At 42.3% G+C, this 22,799-nt stretch overlaps 1 protein-coding gene across 1 annotated transcript in view; it reads right to left on the reverse strand.

Moving 5' to 3' along the window:
- The window catches only part of LOC126298271 (uncharacterized), a 325,333-nt gene that overhangs the window by 207,471 nt on the left and 95,063 nt on the right, over positions 1–22,799 (reverse strand). The window contains exon 2 of the mRNA XM_049989571.1: positions 8,556–8,654. Within this exon, the coding sequence (XP_049845528.1) occupies positions 8,556–8,615 (60 nt within the window). The 5' untranslated portion in view covers positions 8,616–8,654. The remainder of the gene's footprint in view (positions 1–8,555; positions 8,655–22,799) is intronic.

Raw genomic sequence — 22,799 nt, forward strand, 5'->3', positions numbered from 1 at the left:
GAGATCACATATAGGATGCTAGCGCAACTTATTCTTTAGTACTGCTCTAGTGTTTGGGATCCATACCAGATCAGATTAAAGGAAGAAATCTTAACAACTCATAGATGGGCTGCTAGATTTGTTGCTGGAAGGTTCCAACAATTCACAGGTATTTTGGAGATGCTTCAGGTACTCAAATGGGAATCTGTGGTCAGACAGGAACTTTCTTTTTGAGGAACATTTGAGAATATTTAGAGAACTGAGATTTGAAGTTGACTGCAGAATAATTCTGCTGCCATCAACATACATTCTGCATGAAGATCTTGAAAGTAAGAGAAATTAGGTATTGTATGGAGGCATATAGACAGTTATTTTTCCTCACTATCTGCAAGTGGAACAGGAAAGGAAATGATTTGCAGTGGTATAGGGTACCCGATGGCATGTACCATATGGTGGCTTATGGAGTATGTATGTATGTATGTATGTATGTATGTGTAGCTGAATTTGTACTTTAACCCTTACAGTAGTTCAGTCTGAAGAATCTGCCTTATGGTTCAATGTACTGACCTTCTTCCAAGAATTTTTATGGGTTCATAAGAAAGGTGCTCTCAATTATTTTTCAGTTTTAATACAGCCACACCATGAAGAGTATGATTGATGACCATATTTTCATGCAGATTTGAAAGAATACTAAAATCCAAATACATTGCTTATTTATTAACATCAATTTCCACATCAAATGTTTTGATCATTTGTCAAGATTGGTACATTTCATCATCTTTCGTGTATGTATTTAGGACAGTAATGTTTCACCTTCTGATATTTCCACTATTAACTGTACAGCCACCAACCAGGCAAGTTTGTGACTGTGTGAAAACCACTTGACAGTATGATATACTGTGGAGTAAAATGAGCACAACAAATCTACAGTGGCTAAACATTTATTTGCACTTGACATTGCATGTATTATGAGAAAGTTGAGAAACTGACCACACCCTCATATTAATGGGATTCATTGGTAACAGAGGTTTTGTAAATACAGTTGACAGACAATCTATTCTATGAAGAGTGATTTCGAGCTGAACAATTCATGGGAATCACTGTAATGTCTGTGCTTTCAAATGAATTATTTTTCTATGTCTTTCCTGCCTTGGATTCCTCAAATACCATCTATCTGTAAGCACTGTGGATTTACTGACTTAGCTCTTGCTGCATTTTATTCCTAGGTGCATAAGTTTTATCTATTACTTTTGGTGTACTGATGTCTTATCTGTGATGCAACCACATTTTAGTCCACAGCATATCACTGTGTCTGGCCATTTTAATTCACACACTGACTCACGTTAAAGATGGCTGTATAGTTAACAGCCAAAATATCTTAACTAGAATTTTTTGTTTGTTTGGGGGAGGGAACCAAACAGCAAGGTAATCAGTCCCATCAGATTAGGGAAGGATGGGGAAGAAAGTCAGCTGTGCCCTTCAGAGAAAGGATCTCAGCATTGGCCTTATACTATTTAGGGCAATCACAGAAAACCTAAAACAGGATGGCCGGACAGAGGTTTGAACCTTTCTCGTCCTGAATACAAGTTCAGTGTGCTAACCACTGTGCCACTTTGCTTGGTGACAAAATTTTGCTGTCACAGATACATACCTAAAAGGTGGAATATTCTATTGGTCAGGAAAACTTCAACTATCACATGATTATTATAACTAATTAATGGAAAATCTCATATAAAGATGTGAAACAATTACTAACAAAGAGATAGAGGGGCTGGCCAGTACTTACCTCAGCTCAGTACAGCCGATAGAAACACAAAAAACAACCGAAAATTTAAGCTCCTAGCTTTCGGAATAAATGTTCCTTCATCAGGGAGGAGAGAGGGGAAAGAAAGGGAAGAAGGGAAAGTGGATTTAGTTACTCACAACCCAGGTTCTGAAGCAACAGGGAAAGGAAAACAGGGAAGGTAGCAAGGATGGAGGCATGGTTGTCAGAGGGAAGCTTCCCTCTGACAACCATGCCTCCATCCTTGCTACCTTCCCTGTTTTCCTTTCCCTGTTGCTTCAGAACCTGGGTTGTGAGTAACTAAATCCACTTTCCCTTCTTCCCTTTCTTTCCCCTCTCTCCTCCCTGATGAAGGAACATTTATTCCGAAAGCTAGGAGCTTAAATTTTCGGTTGTTTTTTGTGTTTCTATCGGCTGTACATGATTATTATAGATTAATATGTGCTCCTACAACTCTTAGTCTGTTCAAAAAATTTTCTCAATACAATTCTACATACCTGTTGTGTCTTCATGGTGAATACGAGAGGTCTCTTCCAAAAAGGTTGTCACATAGAACAACACATTTCTCAAAACCTGATTATGTGTCAAAAACTAATGGCTTGACATAGGACTGAGGACCACATTCTGCGAGTTATGTACACAACTGTTGCCCACTCTTCCAGTTCTAAATTGTAGTGCAGACAGTGAGTATTTCCACAGCATCACACCCAAATTTGAAACAATCACATGGAGTCTGTGTACCGCACATTAATGCTGGAAGTAATTTACCAACCCAATGCACAGCAATAGCTCTTAAACAGTGAGCCAATTTAGAAATAACCACTTCTACTTCTCTTGAGAATTACGAATAAAAAACCTTGGTGACTGCAATATCTTTGATATACTAAACTACTGTATCACAATCCTGTTAGAGGGGAAAATAAAAATAACTTTACTTTAGGTAGCAGGAAGTTTGAGAATCAAAATATATTTGAACTTTTTCACTGAAACTTGAGCAGACCGATACATGAAACACAGCAGCTTCTCTTACCACTACAGCAATATAAAAATCAATGGGCACTTCTAGAGGAATATTATGCACAAGTGAACATCATTTGGAAGTTACAGAAAGGAAGTAAATGCATTTAAGGCTGGTAGAAGTTAGTGACATATTACTTCAGGCATCTTTTAGAGAAAGGGGGAATGGCTATGTACACAAAAGGTAAGATGAAGTAGCCAGCCATGACCCAAAATGACCACTTCAATTAATAGCAGTTTTGTGCTGTGTGTCTGTACTAGACCTGTGAACAGCAAATATAGTAGTTCTGATGCATTACAGGCTCTCAATATAAGATGCCAGATGAAGCATAAAACAAGCAGGAAGTCACTGTATGCAGTAACTTCAATTGGGATTTCATCGCCAATGTCCTGATAAAGGACATAAAGTTACTTAATTCTGTTGTGAATATTACTTTTACGAAAGAACAAACTCTCATATTAGACAACAGTGAACGATAACTTGTCTCTAAATCCATTACACACGAAATAGACATGACTTCCATAACAAATGGTTTGTCTGACCATGATGGTCAAAAGGGCAATAATAAAAGAACACATCAATCGAATTTAGAAATAGAAAGTACAATTACAAATTATCACATATGCTGACACTTTTCAAAGTGAATTTACTGGACAAAAAAACAGTAATTTTTCAAGGTCACACAGTATACGAGAAATTTAGTACTCGTTTAAAAATGTTCCCACAACTACACTATGTGATCAAAAGTATCTGGACATCTGGCTGAAAATTACTTACAAGTTCATGGCGCTCTCCCTTGGCCATGCTGGAATTCACTATGCTGTTGGCCCACCATTAGCCCTGACAATAGCTTCCACTCCCGCAGGCATACCTTAAATCAGGTGCAGGAAGTTTTCTTGGGAAATGGCAGCCCAGTCTTCACAGAGTGCTGCACTGACGAGAGGTATCGATGTCAGGTGGCGAGGCCTGGCACGAAGTCACCATGCCAAAACACCCCAAAGGTGTTTTATAGAATTCAGGTCAGGAATGTGTGCAGGCCAGTCCATTACAGGGATGTTATTGTCATGTAACCAATCTGTGCTCAATCATGTTAAAATATGCAATTGCCATCCCCGAATTGCTCTTCAACCTAGGTAAGCAAGAAGATACTTCAAACATCAGTGTAGGCTTATGCTGTGATAGTGGCATGTGAAACAACAAGAGGTGCAAGTCACACCCCCCCCCCCCCCCCCCCTTTCCATGAAAACCATGACTGCACCATAACACCACCACCACCGAATTTTACTGTTGGCACTACACACCCTAGCAGATGATGTTCACCAGGCATTTGCCATACCCATACCCATACCCTACCATCGGATTATCACATTGTGTACCATGATTCGTCATTCTTCATAACATTTTTCCACTGTTCAATCACTCAATGTTTATGTTCCTTACAACAAGTGAGGTGAAGTTTAGCATTTACCGGCATGATGTGCAGCTTATCAGCGGGCACTCAAACATGAAATCCATGTTTTCTCACCTCCCACCTATCATAGTGCTTGCAGTGAATCACCATGCAGTTTGGAATTCCTGTGAGATGGTCTGGACAGATGTCTGCCAATTTACGCATTACAACCCTCTTCAACTGTTGTTGGTCTCTGTCAGTCAACAGATGAGGTCGCCCTGTACATTTTTGTGCTGTATATGTCCCTTCACGTTTCCACTTCACTATCACAATGAAAACAGTGGATCTAGGGATGTTTAGGAGTGTGAAAATCTCACATACAGACATAACAAGAGGCACCTTATCACCAGACTACGTTCGAAGTCAATGAGTTCTGCGGAGCACCCCATTCTTCTCTCTCAGGATGTCTAATGACTACTGAGGCCGCTGATTTTGGGAGTACCTGGCAGTAGGTGACAGCACAATATAATATGAAAAACCTATGTTTTAAGGGGTATCCGGATACTTTTGATCACATAGTGTATGTATCCAGCTCTCCTTTACAAGGAATCAGAGTAAATAACACTAGAAACAGAAAAACAGCAGAGAATATTAATGATAAAAATGTATTTTTCCTAGAAGAGAGATTTTTTTAATGCAGAATGAAACTTCTAAACAAGAATTATAGCTGCAATACAAGCAAAACTATAGAATTCCTCACAAATTGAGTTTCAATTCCCAGGTGACCAAACCTACAACACAAGTTATTCTAGATTCAAATCATTGACTACTAAATTCTATTAATCTTTTCGTACGGAAACACAAAACGTTTTCGAGCAGCAACACAAAAAACAGGGATGATAATAAAACTGACTGTCCGTTAAATTTATTACACATGTATCACATACTCCATCAGTAGAAATCATTTTACTAAGCCACTGAAAGCAATAATTATTCTGTGGTAACACTATCAGAAGTACAAAAATGTTGTATTGACTTTAAGCACCCCCTCCTCTCCTACCTCCTTTAGTTATCTTTCTAAATTGTCAGTTTGAAGGGGTATTACTCAGACTGAAATATGTGGCAGCCATACCCACTTCAAAAAATGGGAAAAATCAAATGACTTATAGACTTGTTTCTCTTTTTGCATTTGAAAAACATTTTGAGAAGGTAGTAAAAATGGATTATTGAAGTCATTTCCTCACTGACTTTAACAACTGCTCAGTTACACTTCTGTAAAGGAAGCTCTATAAAGAAAGAAGTAATTAGTCAAGGGAAGGTAAATAGCTACAATTGTGGCCAAACCACTGGTCCTCTACCTATCTATCAAGCAACAAGAATTGATTTGAGGTATGCCTGGCCACCAAGAATAAATGCACTGTTTACCTACCTTGCTGAAACCACATTAAGAACAGTATCGCTAATGTACCATTTAACAACAAAGTGCATGATAGAGAAATTCAGAGTAACAGTTACCAATAAGCTGTTCATCACAAAATTATGGTTCAGTAACTATCAGGGAAGAGGCCATACCAAGTAATTATCTTCCAAAAATGCTGGTTGTCCTATTGACATAACCAGTGAGGTTTTTTTTTCTAACATAACATTTGAAGCATTAGTTCTGAAACTGGCTTCATCAGTCAACAGTATGACAGCCATAAACTATGTGATTTTATGTAGAAGTTGGTTTTGAAGGTCATTAACCCTTTCTGCCTGACAGGCACAGATGTGATACAGAGATGAACTACAACCCTATAGAATTCTCTGTAATTTTACTTCTCAGCCCAGAAAACCAAGTTATTGTTCACAGAGAAAGTTGTGGGTGAACATGCATTGCAGCAAGAATGTCTGCACTTTTCCCATATCTGACTTGTTTGTCATTATTATGGTCTGTTGCATCCAGACACTGCTCCAAATCTGTGCCTCCAACATGTAGTGGCTCGTGGGGGTGATGTCTGTATCTCTTTGCATGAACCTGTTCTGCTTGTACAGGATTCTAGTCACTTTCTCAATGTTCCATAGCCTGTCAAATGCATTTTCATTAGAGTATGCCATTACTAAACAAATAAACAGAGGGCCACCACCAAAACCTTTGATCATGCAATGCCAAAACATTGTTTATTACATCCATGTAAAGGAAATTCAAGCTACACTATCTAGTGTCAACAGTTGCCACTCAGGTTAAGTGGTGTGATGCATTGCCATGAGGTTTTTTAGTGATACCATTTAAAATGGTACAAAATAAAGTTTTTATATAAAAATATTCATTTTTGAGAGCCCTTTCAGCTTTTTTATTTTATTTTTTAAAATGTTTCAATTCAGAATGTGGGAGTGGAGCTACTTTTCTCAATTTTCCAGCAGATCCCAGACAATTGAACATGTGTTCTATTCACCTCATCAGTTAATACAAACTGTATCAGAAGATGGAACAACATTTCAAGTCTAGAACACCCTATGTAGGTCATCGTCTCTACGATCAATACTACAGAATTACATTCAGGATGCATCACATTATATTGGAGGATACTGCTGATGATTAGGATGATGTTTGGTTTCGTGGGGTGCTGAACTGTGCGGTCATCAGCACCCATACAAAGTCCCACTTTTTACACAGTCTATTTTTTTCACAGTCCAATCCAGCCACTATTACGAATTATGATGATGATGATGAAATGGTGAGGACAACTCAAACACCCAGTCCTCAGGCACAGAAAATTCCAAAGCCAGCTGGGAATCCAACCAGGGACCCCATGATCCAAAGGCAGCAATGCTAGGCACTAGACCACGAGCTGTGGACATCGGAGGGTGCGGAGATCATTGGTTGGGGTCAGGTATTTGTATCTATATAATTTTATGAAAGTATAGGCCTATTTAGTGCAATGTACTAGATGGCATTGAACTTGACTTAAATCCCATGTTCACATAGAAAAAATTCATGTGTATTTTTACATATACTGAAGTTCACGTATTTAATTAAAGCTGTCATCAATTCAAAGATTGTTTTGAACACTATTGTGCTTTATTAGGTGCAGTCCTGTTTAAGGTGGTATGCCTCTGCATTAATTTGTAGGTCCCCCCACAACCAGCTGGGATAGTGGAAAGATCAGACGAAGGCAGATTCCAAACCACAGTGTAACTTGGCATTTTTCACATCAGCAAACATTGCCATAGGTGAGAATAGTGGTAACTGACAAAAATCCTAGGATTGATTGGGATCAAACCTGTAGGCTGACACTTTACCACTTTTTTGTCAGTCTGTCAGTATATTTGTTGTCATTTCTGTGTGGATGTCGCATGGTGTGTCTGACAGTACCTTAGCTTTTTTTTAAATGAGCTACCATTCCATCATCACTGTGAAAATGTGGTACCACAAAAACTCTGCAGTAGATCTTTCAAATATATTTATAGTTAATCTACAGTCTAAACTTTGTTTGATGTTACAATATATTACAGTTGTGCAGTTTTTGGAATTGTGACCCTTGGGGCAGACACATTTTGTGAATGGTTAAATTTAAATCAAGAACCAGGTAATTACTTTTCACTTGGCAATACAACCAGAGTGGAATGACAATGAAATGTTTACCAAAAGGCTTACTATATAGTGCTTGTTTAATTATAGCAACTTATTAACAAACATCCTTCCCTACTAGTTTGAGAGTTAGTAGCGCGCGCACACACACACACACACACACACACACACACACACACACACACACACACACACACAGAGAGAGAGAGAGAGAGAGAGAGAGAGAGAGAGAGAGAGAGAGAGAGAGAGAGAGAGAGAGAGAGAGAGAGAGTGTGTGTGTGTGTGTGTGTGTGTGTGTGTGTGTGTGTTACCACAGTACTTCAAACAACATGGTGCTAGCATCTGATTTATGTAAGTTAATGAATATGATTATCAATTATTTCAAGATGCAGTTACTGTGCAGAGATAAGGAACAAAGTTAACTGAAACTTTTGGTGAGTAGGTGCTTGCCTACATTTTACTGTGTTATTCTTGTACTCTTTCACTATGCGAAACAAGGTATCAAGCTTGCATACATTGTAGCACACCTAATATGGTTACAATAATGGCACCAGTGATAAACCTCAACTTAAAGCTTAAATGTTGAAGTTTTGCCATGCCAATATCTTTTAATAGCGCCAGTAGGCTAATGCATGTGAACCAAGGAAGTTGCATAGAAGATAGTTTCGACAATTTTCGGTCCATTTGACAGCCGAGTTACTTGCACGAAAATTTCCTTGACATAACAACATTCACTGGAACTATGAACTAGACTTGACTTGTTAACTGGAAACACTTCTTCAACAAAGTAATTGTACTGATATTGCTGTACACTTACCGTGGAATCTCCCATTGTCTCTTCGTTATGATGTGTGTAGATTTGGTGATCGCCTTTCATAAAGCAGATTGTCTCCAAAGTACGGCACCGTTTCACACTCTGAAAAACGTTTTAATGGTAATACACAGATTCAATCTTATTATACTACTCTCAAGTCGTATCTCAAAAATTTATGAAAAGTATGAACAATTTATATAGTCCAAGTATAGCAATGAAATAGCGCTATTAACAGTAAATTCAGATTTGTACAGTGACCTTTGGTTAATCAGGCACGCATATCCTCAACTACCTCTGTCAATATCTGAAGCACGCTTTTTTAAAATATTTAGCCATGTGTTTTATCAACGATTAATACCTATAATTTACGTGCTACTAACATCACGGAAGCTACAATATTCGTTGGAGTAATGTAAGGAGAGTAGCGTTTTAAAAAATTCAATTCGTGTTGACAATAAAAAATATGATTGGAATTTTTAGCTTCTGCGTACGCAGTCTTTTAAACAAGATCTCTAATCACAGTACTGACTTGGCCAATTGCAGCGTTATCGCGCCTCGTTTTACCTTCGCGGTGCTGTACTTTTAACTTTAGAAATGTCTTGAAGATTAAGTGATAATCGGCTTTCACACAAGGAAAAGCACAACTTGAAATAACAGCCCAAGCTGCAAATTACGTTGCTGATATACCGGCAGCCTATCCTCTGGAGCTCATTATCGATTGCGAGTGAAACTTATTCCTTACAACAGCATAAATGTTAAATATATTTCAGTTACAAAGCGTATATCATGTTGCCAAGCCTTACCACAGGTTCTACACTAATTTGATAGGACAGCGTGTTCTGTTTAGGCACGCAACAACAGCCTCAGACGCCCCGGAAAAACTCGACAACGGGAGCACACCGTAGCGTAAAGAACTAAACTTAAGATGTAGAGTATAGCTATAGAAATATTTACCTCTGTGTATCGTGGACAGTTTCTTGTCTCCAGTTTTCTGCTACGTGTCTGCAAATTGAACAGCGCGCTTGTTCACGAACCAGAGATCAATGGCATGAGCGCAACCGTGTTATCTGTGCACTTATGTTATAGCCGTACGTCTTGCCAACTGTTGGGCGGGTGCAAGGCAAAACCACACGCAACGTATGGCACCGTACTACATAGAACTTGGCGTTAGAATATGGCATCTTAGAACAACGAAATGGGTACAATTCAGTTCGGCTCTTATTTATGTTGTTGACAATAATAACAGGAATCGCACGGCCACAAATGCACATGAAAACTCCAGCGCGTTCATCGCAGATTATACACAGCACATACGAAACAATATTCCGCAGATTTTGAAACTTCCGAAATGTGTGGAAAGAAACGTCACGAAACATTTTAAATCCGGAGCTTTACGTTCACTGGCAAGGAAATTCAGCTAATACTGAAAATTAACTATTACTTCGAAAGCTTAAATAACGCTAATGGAAAAAGGATAAAAGAACAGATTATTTTGGACAAAGAAATGTTCAAGTTTTTGCAAAAGCAAACATCCGAGTTTAAAATCTGGAGACTCGTTTTAAGGGCGTGGATTGTTGAATTCATCAACAAAGATCCATCATGCGTGAGGACTCAGCGTGTCAGACTGGAGATAAGGGTGTGTCCGAAGCGACAGGTGGGAAAAAGCCCTGAGTTCTGCTTAACTACTATATGTGCAGAACTAATACTTATTGTACACGGGACGAGTGTCATTATTTGTCGTCAAGCAGTGGAATGAACTGCAGCACGATACTTCTACTCACTGTAAAATAGTCACTTTAATTTCGCAACAGGAATTACATGTATTAAGGGTAGTGTATGTGGAATACTTTTTGTTGACGACGATACATTGCTTTCAGACAGTTGTTACAGCGTGGAAACTGATTCGGCCGGGATGGCCGAGCAGTTCTAGGCGCTACAGTCAAACCGCGCGACCGCTACGGTCACAGGTTCAAATCCTGCCTTGGGCATGGATGTGTGTGATGTCCTTAGGGTACTTAGGTTTAAGTAGTTCCAAGTTCTAGGAGACTGACGACCTCAGCAGTTAAGTCCCATAGTACTCAGAGCCATTTGAACCATTTGGAAGCTGATTTAAAAATCCTAGGCGCTATAAACCAGTTTCCACAGTAATGAATAATTCAGTAACTGATAACATACAATTTTTCGCACACCCTGTTCCCTACTAGTAGGTTACTTATTCACATTATTTATGCAATAATTTTCAGTCAGCATATAATTTCACCACATAAGATCTGTGAATTATGATGCTTGGTGCGTATGTGTGGTGCTGGAACGTTGTGACCAAAGTAAATACGTCAAAGTTTTGTGTAAATGTAAAAGCAGTTTTAGTTCTATAATTCCCAGTGTCACTTTTGCAACTAATCACTTATATTGTTCACTTCAAAATCCCGTAGTTGAAATTTTTTACATTTTTCAGTATCTATAGGACCAGATACGAAGTTGAAGACCCAGGGGTGAATTGGGCCGCTACGGCGCAGAAGGTGGAGGAGTGGCAGGCGAAGTACTGCTCGGGGTTGGCTAGAGCAACTCCTCTCCAACATACAATTTTATTAGTTTTGGATTACAACGACCGAGCGCTGTGGCGCTCCTAGATACGCCCTCCGCAGGAGCGTGGTAGACGAGCGATGCCGATGACGTCGGAAAGTCGCAGCGGTGTGATGGCCGATTACTATCTGCGTCCTACTTTGCCAACACTGTTTACCTCACTCAGCAGGCTGTGCCTGAGTTAGCACTATGTAGCCCCGAGTGAGCAGTGCCACAGATGCGTGCGTCCACTGAATTCTCTCAGGCGGCCACGGCTACAAGGCCAGCAGCCCGTCCTAGTGTGGGTGGATGGGGGCCAGTACTGCCTTGACTGCCAATCACTGCCCTCCAAGGCAGAAGTTTGGTGACTCTTTGGCCGCTGAGGGTTGGCTCCATTGTCACCTAAATATGCGGTGCTGGACTTTAATTTGTCAAGTGGTCTGGTGGGGCTGGCTGCCCTGACTGGCATCGGCTGCTGACTGGTGCACAGCGTGCCGGAAACTGTGGACCCGACATCATGAAGGGTGCTGCTGGACACTGCATTCTATCGCTTGCGCCTTTGTCCCGCATTCGGCGCGGGGTTGGCGTAGCTAAAACGGATTTGGCATGTTAAAGTGAAGGGGTGGCCGGATGCCCTTCATGCCGCCAACCACGGGTTGGCGGCATGAATCAGAGTACCCCCATCTGTCTGTGCCCAGTGTAAATCGTGGGAAAGTGCGAATGTGTTTCAAATGTCTGTGAGTCGTGTAACTGAGGCGGAACGTGGGGACCAGCCCAGTATTAACCTATATGGATGTGGGGAACCTCGTCGTTAACTCGGCGGGTGGATTCGATCAGGGGCCGGCGCGCCTACCAGAGTCCAGGAAGCAGCGCATTAGCGCTCTCAGCTAACCTGGTGGGTCCTGCTAGACACTGCATAAATGTGCTGTATTCATAGCAGTTGGTAGAACACATGTGCCGTTACACTGCTCCCAGGTATGTGCAGATCAACATCTGTGTCCCCAAGGTGTGGAAATGTAGCACAGGCCAGTCTGGCGTTTTCAGGCCCAGCCCCATCATTGTATACGAACAGGCTCCCTTGTGAAATTAGGTTATCAGCGCCTATGTGCCTTCCTGTTTGCCCCCCACACGGCTGCTGTAGCGTTGCTTCAATTTATAATTTCTAAAATTAAGCTATTGCATTGCAATACCATATTAGGATGTTTATATTGAAGCGAATCCACCATCACTACGCAATATTTCAGACAAAGCCATCAGAACACTAAGGATGTAATAATATAGTAAGAAAATGCACTTTACAGTGAAAATAATGTACATATAAACGAAAAAAAATTATTTTTGTAGTCACAACCTTTACACTACCAGTACTATTTCATAAAGGACGAAATGAAGTTGCGAAAGGCACACAAACCAAATTTACCGATCAAAAGAATTTGTATGTGCACTAACACTATCATTTCTACAACGCATTTGTGGCTCCAGGTGAGATATTTTAAGTAACAGTGAAGAATGTGCCCAAACACAGAAAAACTTATGTTAGGAGATGTCGCACTGCATGTAGTGCGTAAGGGCTGTAGCCATTTAACAAAGCTTTGAAACATCTGAAAGAAAACTAGAAATGGAGGACCTTAAAAAAATTTAATGCTGAGATACACTGATACAAAACATTATGACCACTACCAACACCAAGAATGAATGCCACCTATTGACGATAGCACGGAAAGGAAAACAATAAAGCGAAGTAGAGACGAATGAATCATAATACTAGAAACGATACGGCCACGATGGGAAAGACACTGACGCAAGTGACTGACAAATAAGAAGACACCTAGGAAAGAGTATCTCTGCAGTGCTGGCTAGCTAGTCAGTGTGTTGAGAGTCAGTCTGTTGTGAGCATTTATGGAAATTGGTTGATGGACAGTGAAACCGTGAGTGGATGGCAAGGTGTTGGATGACCATGCCTCATGATATAACGTGGAGTTAGGATGTTTGCCCACTCTGTTATGCAAGATAGACAGAAATCTGTGTCAACTCTTGACGACAGAGTACAATACCAGTGCAGGTGAAAGTGTTTCAGAGCACACTCTTGGAAACGGGGCTCCCAGCATACAACTCCTATGTAAGTAGTTGTATGGGGTTCAAACAAGCCCAGGGGCTATTGGGACAGGCAACCAGCACATCTGGTGACAAGATAATGCTGTAACTGATAAGCGGTAGTTATTTAGTGAAAGTTCTAGCTGGGAAATGATCTTATGTTAATGTCACTAATGTGGACTTCCAGTGTCAGAATAGAAAACTGGGCTGGTTGTATATTCAAGTTCATCCTCTACTTGCCGAGTTGATAAGAATCTGTGAAGAGAATGTTTTGTTGATGTTATAATTTGGTATTTGCGAAGCATATGACTAGCTGCTCCTGCGAGGTTACCGGAGACATATGACACGGAGAACTAAGACTTGACAATTACTTGTGACTATTAGCAGCTCAAAGTAGCAGCGAAGGAAAGTGATAAGATGCAGCTTTTGCTGCAAAATTTAAACTGATTTCGAAAGCAGCAACTATTAAAGGAATTGAGCACTTTACAACTATACACAGACACTCATTATCATTCACAACGTGAAACGTGATAGTAGAGGAAGCTTATGCTTGAAATCTCCTTTTTGGAATAGAAAACTTCACTTTACTAATACAATTTGATATCTTCAGAGGCAATAATTCGGAATATTTAGGGAGCTGAAAAGAAAATTTTAAGTAAATTTGGCGGAATCTATCAGTCCCAAACTCGCAAATCAGTGTCATGTCAACAGTGTTCCCGTAACTATGCCTACGACATTGCAAAGTCTTGACGATGCTAGCGGCAAGAAGTATGTATTTTCGTAGCTGGAATCATGCGTGACTGGACCCGTATATCCAATCTAGCAGAGCAAATCGAAGTAGTGTTCCGTTGGCAAAATGGGGCAATGGTCGTCTCATGATCTAAAGACAAGGGTAGTAGTTGGTTCAGACTACCGATGTCTATCACTTCATTTTTCTTCTTTTTTCTCTGTAAATGGCCAAAACATAATTCAGTAACAAAATGCTAAGGAAACATTGCGGGATGTGAACGATCAGCCTACTTTTATTTTCAATCGCCAATCTTCTTCTGTAATACAATAAACTTCATTCATTAACAGTTTGTTATTGTTAATGTTATTTTTGTTCATTCACTCGCAAGAGCTTTCCGATCCCTTTTGGTATCTATGCACATTAACTGTGGATCTGGAATAACGGAATGTTTCACCACGCAGAATACACACGTATTTACATTGGGGTCTCATTGCCAGGGCAACAGGAATTGCCCAGTACGAAACGACAACCGGAGGCCGGTGACGCAGGCAAGACTCTGCAACATTCCTGTTGATTTAACACCGTCACGACAGATAAATCAGTCTCACAGTATAGTGCTCACGAATTTACTCTGCCACTGATACAGACAGCTAAATGGATGATTATGTTCAGTAATTGTTCTGCTGCTGTTCAAGTGAGATATGCTGCTGTGTAAACCAACATGGGAATTCCGGGTAATCAAATCGGTGTTTCACTTGCAACATTCTATTACGAATACAACTCTAAAACCTTCCGGCAACTTCGGTGCAGGGGAGCAAGCATAGGCGTCTGCTTTACGAGCACCAAGCGACAACACAGAAGTAGCTTGAAACATTGGAAGCATTCATCAGTTTTCATCATTTAGGGGCCAAACTTGAAGGGACAGTTACGAAAGCAATTAACAGGCTAGTTAGTGTAGACCTCAATGTAGAAAAACATCGAGGTACAAAATTGCGCATTGTCCACATTTACAGCTTAGTTTCTGCGTTAGTGAACACAATTTTCAATTTCTTCTCTTCTGCATCCTCAAAAGAATTCATTAGGGCCTGACACCGAATAATTATGTAACTGATTCTTCTTACTTCCATCACCACCAACACACGTGGTAGTCGAAATTTTAATGTATGTGGCACAAGACTGGTCAGTTGATTTCGAGGAGCCAAAGTCTTCGACAGCTTAGTGTTTCGTGACGTGTAGGGAAAGGTTGATTTTTTTAATTACTTTTTATTTCATCGAAATAAGTTTTCGTAGCAGAATATCAAAGAAAGTGTCTTACACGTTTGTGCTTCGGAGAAACTAATCATGATGGAAAATTATATACCTCAACATTTCACATGCCATAAGCCGCATGAACGAAAACTGATATCACACGCTCTGCTATCCCTGCGCTGAAATTTTGTATCACCGGCGTCACCAGCACCCTTACACGCCGGAAAGCTTAAATACAGACTTCTAGATTAAGTCTAACTGAATCTTTTAAATATAGATAGCCTGAGAGGTGATGTTAGAACTATCAGGAGCCGCGTAAGAAACAGACCATGCTGGCACCTCCCTTCAGGTACCTTGGAAGACGAGCGCGAGAAGCATTTCGCCGCTAAGTAGCTGAGTCTAGCACAGGTAACAAGACATTGCAACATGGTTACAAATATTTGGCAACCCTGTGACAGCACATTTACTTCTGCATGTTGGCCAGAACTGTTCCGCTAACTTCACTTAGGAATCCCTTTCCACTTCGATGACTCAGTGCTACATAATCCTGATACAAGATGAGAGAAAAGAAAATTTAATTTTTGGACTCCAGGAGTGCCGTACTTCACGTAAGCAACAACTGTTCTTAGCTGTTTACTTTGTGTGTCACGGTCGGCGACCAATAGTGTGGCGAGGGCGACCTGCTCCCATCAGCGTCTCTGTACCTCAGTTGGTCCACAGCTGCTTTGTGATGCAAGGGCGACAAGAAATCTTAGTTCTAATTGCATTGCACACCAGCACGCTCTAGGTTCATATTTTCCATTTTTATTTAACGGAGCTGCATATTGTTAGAAGAAATTCTGTAACAAAATTTGAAGAAAAGCTTTTCACATTAAGTTAATGGCCATCGACGTCTGCTGTGTGAACACCAATCTATTTCACTAGACAAACTTCTCTGAAAAACTTCCACTTTGCCCTCAACGACACGAATTTTAGTTTTGTTCTTCACTTCGGACTCGTGTGAGGGGGAGTAGTTGTGAAAAGAATATAGTTCCTCTGTGTTGAATTGTGTAACGGAAATTAGGCACCCCTGCAGACGTTTGCTGACACCGGCGTTATAAATCTACTTCCATTAGGGGTAGCTTCAAAAATTGATAATTTTGTTGGTTTAAATCTAATTTAATACCTGAAATAAGATTTCTCCTTGAATCCATACATGGATCTCAAAATATGCAGTGTGCATTCGTTGCTATAGTTTACACATAGTTTGCTATACAGTTTATCACATACATTTATCGTAAGAAATCAAACGACAGTGAAACTAACTACACCACCGTTACTGTGCCTTGGCGGAAACATACGAAATCCTGACAAAAAAAATGCATGGAGAATCGCTTTTAAAAGAAAAAGAAATGATGTACGAAGCATTAATGACAACATTAAAGAACTTAGCGAGGTACTCTAATTTTGAGCCACACTCATGTCTGCGTATTAGTGTGATACAATACTCATATAGAAATATGGTGTCTGCCTACGTTGCTATCGACAGTGAAATGCAGATAGTTGACACTTTCTGTAGAGCATCACTCAACTACAGTAACGCATTTTATACTCTCCAAAGCGATGAGCGGCAACACGCTTTCGACACGGGCAGCTGCCGCCGTCGCCTGCCAGCAAGTAGGTCCTGGAGAGGTGTAACATGGGGCGTTCAAAGGAGGTCTGCCGAGAAATGTTTTCCAAAAAATGTTATTGGGCGGAACTGTTACTACCGGTGTGTCGGGAAGTGAAACACATTGAATGCAGAAGTTCTGCGTGTAATGTTACTACAGCTACAGACGAAAGCAGCACTAAAACTTTAGGTAATGAGCGATTGTGGCGCAGTTTCTCGCTTCTATGAGATATTGACTGATTGAGAGGTGTTATGGGACTAAATGGCGTGGTCATCAGTCCTGCGATTCAAAAGCTACTTGCAAACTAAAAGTAGGAGGATCCAGTCAGACGAGTCAAACCATAAACTGAGGAGATTAAAATACGCAACAGAAAGCATGAAAGGATAGGCCTATTTTAAAAACTCGAAAAACAGAGGGGGATAAAAGAGCAGTCTTTGCAGGGTGGAGTGGTTATGGTTCCCAGACCTAGAAAACACAAAGAGAAGCCCAAAACAGAAGCTCCCTGCCACCCCAGCTCCTGGAGCAAGGTAAAAGCTTGTAACTGAAAACAAAAACCACTTTCACACAGGAAACTGAGAACCAGTTCAAGAATCATCTAATATTAATGGCAAAGAATCTGGAAGGCAATACTTAGTATGAAGGGCCAAAAGAAGGGACATTCCACCAACATATAGGATACAAACCATCTGGCTCCACAGCTAGATTGCGGGAGTGACTCGTTACACAAGAGGAGACACCGAGTGAGCGTAGTATGACTGATGCAAAGACGGCACAGGACAGTGGAATCCTTCCCACAGGAGTGGAAACAGGAGCGCCAAACTGCAGAAGTCTCCGTGATTGCGTGTTTATTACTGAAAGCAGTAGAACACCAGATGTCATTCCACACCTGGGAAGAGAGGTATTTGATGTTTATTCGCATATGTGCAGCGGGAATCATGAAAGGGAAGAGGGGTAAGTATCCGCCTCTCCAGCAAATATGGTGGTGGTGGTTAGTGATTAACGTCCCGTCGACAACGAGGCCATTAGAGACGGAGCGCAAGCTCGGGTTAGGGAAGGAAATCGGCAGTGCCCTTTCAAAGGAACCATCCCGGCAACTGCTTGAAACGATTTAGGGAATCACGGAAAACCTAAATCAGGACGGCCGGAGACGGGATTGAACCGTCGTCCTCCCGAATGCGAGTCCAGTGTGTTAACCACCGCGCCACCTCGCTCAGTCTCAGCAAATAGCCAGCCAGTTCATTCCCTAGGATGCAGACGTGGCCTGGGACCCACAGGAAGACAACGGAGCAGGAGTCATGGCCGAGTACAGAGAGGTCATGTATAGCAGAGACCAAAGGGTGACAGTCCGCAAACTACTCTGAGTCAGTACATATTAAAACAATGTGGAGGGAGCCCCGAAAAACAAAATGGAGGACCCTGTTAACGGCTAGCAGCTCTGATGTGAATGCACTGTGTGTGGATAGGCGCCCAACAGTGAGGTCATAAGCGCCCTTACTCTTATAAAAACTGAAGAATCTGGAGATGAGCTAGAAATATTCAAAAGAGGACGAACAAGCGTAGTTAGGCAGTCTCCTTAGTAAGATCTTTTACATTTTGTAAGTGTGCTGCCAATAAGACGCAGTTTCTGGTTAACCATCCCCGCAACATTTTCTGTGTGTTCCTTGCAATTTAAGTTGTTCGTAACTGTAATTCCCAGGTATTTAGTTGAATTTATGGCCTTTAGATTTGACATTTATTGTGCAACCGACGTCTAACGAATTCCTTTTAGCACTCATGTGGATGACCTCACACTTTTCGTTATTTAGGATCAACTGCCAATTTTCGCACCATTCAGATATCTTTTCGAAGTCGTTTTGCAATTTGTCTTTATCTTTTGATGAGTTATGCAAACGACCGAAGATGGCTGCTCAGATGGTCTCCTAAATCGTTTATATATGAACATAAAAAATGTTTTGCATCACCTCAGTTCCCATAACTCCTGAACATAGACGTTGACTGTGGATATTGTATCACAGACACAGTCCCTTTGACTGTTCAGAGACGTCACTAAACACACCCAAAGATGTAAACATCCACCCATGAGCAGTGTCAATTAGACGGAGTGAGCCCGACAGCCGATGAGTTCCAGTCATTCCACCAGGAAGGAGGTACACGGCTCGTGTTGTCTGTAGTTCAGTCATGTCTAGACAATCAGCACCGCGGTTCGATTGCGTCCGCGTTGTTACTTTGTGCCAGGAAGGGCTCTCAACAAGGGAAGTATCCAGGCGTCTGAGTCAACGAAAGCGATTTTCGAACATGAAGGAGATACAGAGAGACAGGAACTGTCTATGACATGCCTCGCTCATGTCGCCAAAGGACTATTACTGCAGTGGATAACCTCTACCTACTGATTATGCCTCGGAGGAATCCTGACAGCAACGCCACTATGTCGAATAATGCTTTTTGTGCGGCCACAGGATGTCGTGTTATGACTCAAACTATGGGCAACTTCACTCCTGACGTCCATGGCAAAGTCCCTCTTTGCAACCTCAACACCATGCAAAGTGGTACAGATGGGCCCAACATGCCGAATGGATTGCTCAGGTTTGGCATCACGTTCTCTTTACCGATGAGTGTCACATTTTCCTTCAACCAGACAATCGTCAAATATGTGTTTCGAGGCAACCTGGTCAGGCTGAACGCTGTAGACACAACGTCCATCGAGTGCAGCAAGGTGGAGGTTCCATGTTGTTTTTGGGTGGCATTATGTGGGGCCCACGTAAGCCACTGGCGGTCATGAAAGGCGCCGTAACAGCTGTACAATACGTGAATGCTATTTTCTGACCGATAGAAGCAACCATTTCGGCATCATATTGGCGAGGCATTCGTCTTGATGGACGGCAATTCGCACCCCCCCCCCCCCCACCCTTGTGCACATCTTGTGAATGACTTCCTTTAGGATAACGACTTCTCTCGACTAGTGTGTCCACCCTATTCTCCGGACGTGAAACCTGTCGAACATGCATGTGATAAATTGAAAAGGGCTGTTTATGGACGACATGACCCAACCACTCTGAGGGATCTACGCCGAATAGCGGTTGAGGAGTGGGATAATCTGGACCAACAGTGTCTTGATGAACTTGTTGATAATAAGTCATGAAGAATACAGACAAGCATCAATGCAAGATGACGTGCTACTGGGTATTAGAGGAGTAGGGGGGCAAGACGGTTTCTGGCGAATTTTGTTACTGCAGGTTGCCTACATCAGGGGCAGGCACGCACTCAGGGCCAGACCTATTGTTCTCCTTTGATTGAAAGGTACTTAGCCTATTGTTAAGTGGTTTTCCATCTCACTGCACTTAACCTACCATTGCCCACACCCCCTCCCATCCCCCTCAGGAAGGGGGTGCTGGGCCATTTTGTTAGTGTGGGTTGCCTACATTAGGGACAGGTATGCACTCAGGGGCGAACCTATTGTTCTCTTTTGACTGACAGGTGCTTAAACTATTACCTGTTAAGTGGTTTTCCATGTCACCTCCCCATTGGCCCCCTGCTTCCTCCCTCTCACTGCTAGAGCTACGCTTTCATGTCTGAGTTATTGGAATAGGCCCTGTCACTACTATCAATTTGATTGAATACTTAATTAAGTTAATTAATTAGCCTTCGACCATCTGGTAAAGCCCTGTCCCCTCCCACCCGGAAAATGGTGGAAAAAAGACTCAGTTGATCGGTCATTTTGAGGGAAATCTATTGCTCTGTATGGAATATTGTTTAAACAATTTAGAAAATATATGGAAAGGGTATATTGTTTGTTTATAAAAAAATCAGTTTGTCCAGGTTTGATTTTTCTTGCTCATCATTCTCTGCTACTTCGAAACATCTAGATCTTGCAAGAAGCAATTACATGAGGCAAAGATGTTGCATTACCTAATGTTCGGCTCTGTACTCTGGGTGCCTTAACATAATGTTTGGCCCTTTGTCGGGACTTAACCTACTGTTCTGTTAAGTGGTTTTCCATGTCACCCCAATTTCCTTAAACTAATGTACCGCCTTTTATACCAAATTACGTAATTAGTTATCGCATCCCAACATTTTCTGGTACACTTTTCGAATTTGACGTGCTTTTTGAACGCCATTCTTTTGTCACCCACCCCCATAAACTATTGTGCTGCGTTTTACATAAAAATTATGTAAATTAACTTAGTATTTTGCACATACCCTATTAGACCCCTAACACCACATTGGTATAAAAATTGATACAAAAAATTAATGCAAATTAATGAAATCGGTATTCTTCGCATGTAGGAGGTAGTTATTCTTAATTTGCAGCATCCTATTGGTTGGTGAAATCGATGGAACATAGTTTAAATAAAAGATTGCTAATAAAAAAACCACATCCGCGGCTCGGCGCCCACTGTAGACTCCACGCCCGCTGCAGCAAGCCACCCCAGGACGCAAGCCATTGCTATAATAGCTATTTTCGTGTATACACTTGGAATTCTTCGAGTGTGATACTGACGTCACAGAACTCCAAGGCGCGTTCACGCTGGTCCGATACGCGATGATGCATAGCTGCGATGTGGGTCCAGCGCCAAGAGATACTGCAATGCTTTCCGGAACAAAACATGGTGCATTCTTCCTAGCAATCGTGACTAAATTTATCTCAAACTGCAGCTGCTCCCAGTGTGGGAGCGCAGACTCAAATGACGTTAGTTGTTGCTGAAGATGAGTGCTATTAAGGAGGTGAAGCTTGAGATGGAAGATAACAAAATATATACACTCCTGGAAATGGAAAAAAGAACACACTGACACCGGTGTGTCAGACCCACCATACTTGTTCCGGACACTGCGAGAGGGCTGTACAAGCAATGATCACACGCACGGCACAGCGGACACACCAGGAACCGCGGTGTTGGTCGTCGAATGGCGCTAGCTGCGCAGCATTTGTGCACCGCCGCCGTCAGTGTCAGCCAGTTTGCCGTGGCATACGGAGCTCCATCGCAGTCTTTAACACTGGTAGCATGCCGCGACAGCGTGGGCATGAACCGTATGTGCAGTTGACGGACTTTGAGCGAGGGCGTATAGTGGGCATGCGGGAGGCCGGGTGGACGTACCGCCGAATTGCTCAACACGTGGGGCGTGAGGTCTCCACAGTACATCGATGTTTTCGCCAGTGGTCGGCGGAAGGTGCACGTGCCCGTCGACCTGGGACCGGACCGCAGCGACGCACGGATGCACGCCAAGACCGTAGGATCCTACGCAGTGCCGTAGGGGACCGCACCGCCACTTCCCAGCAAATTAGGGACACTGTTGCTCCTGGGGTATCGGCGAGGACCATTCGCAACCGTCTCCATGAAGCTGGGCTACGATCCCGCACACCGTTAGGCCGTCTTCCGCTCACGCCCCAACATCGTGCAGCCCGCCTCCAGTGGTGTCGTGACAGGCGTGAATGGAGGGACGAATGGAGACGTGTCGTCTTCAGCGATGAGAGTCGCTTCTGCCTTGGTGCCAATGATGGTCGTATGCGTGTTTGGCGCCGTGCAGGTGAGCGCCACAATCAGGACTGCATACGACCGAGGCACACAGGGCCAACACCCGGCATCATGGTGTGGGGAGCGATCTCCTATACTGGCTGTACACCTCCGGTGATCGTCAAGGGGACACTGAATAGTGCACAGTACATCCAAACCGTCTTCGAACCCATCGTTCTACCATTCCTAGACCGGCAAGGGAACTTGCTGTTCCAACAGGACAATGCACGTCCGCATGTATCCCGTGCCACCCAACGTGCTCTAGAAGGTGTAAGTCAACTACCATGGCCAGCAAGATCTCCGGATCTGTCCCCCATATAGCATGTTTGGGACTGGATGAAGTGTCGTCTCACGCGGTCTGCACGTCCAGCACGAACGCTGGTCCAACTGAGGCGCCAGGTGGAAATGGCATGGCAAGCCGTTCCACAGGACTACATCTAGCGTCTCTACGATC

The sequence above is a fragment of the Schistocerca gregaria genome, chromosome X (assembly GCF_023897955.1).
Source record: "Schistocerca gregaria isolate iqSchGreg1 chromosome X, iqSchGreg1.2, whole genome shotgun sequence".
NCBI classification, from domain to species: domain Eukaryota; kingdom Metazoa; phylum Arthropoda; class Insecta; order Orthoptera; family Acrididae; genus Schistocerca; species Schistocerca gregaria.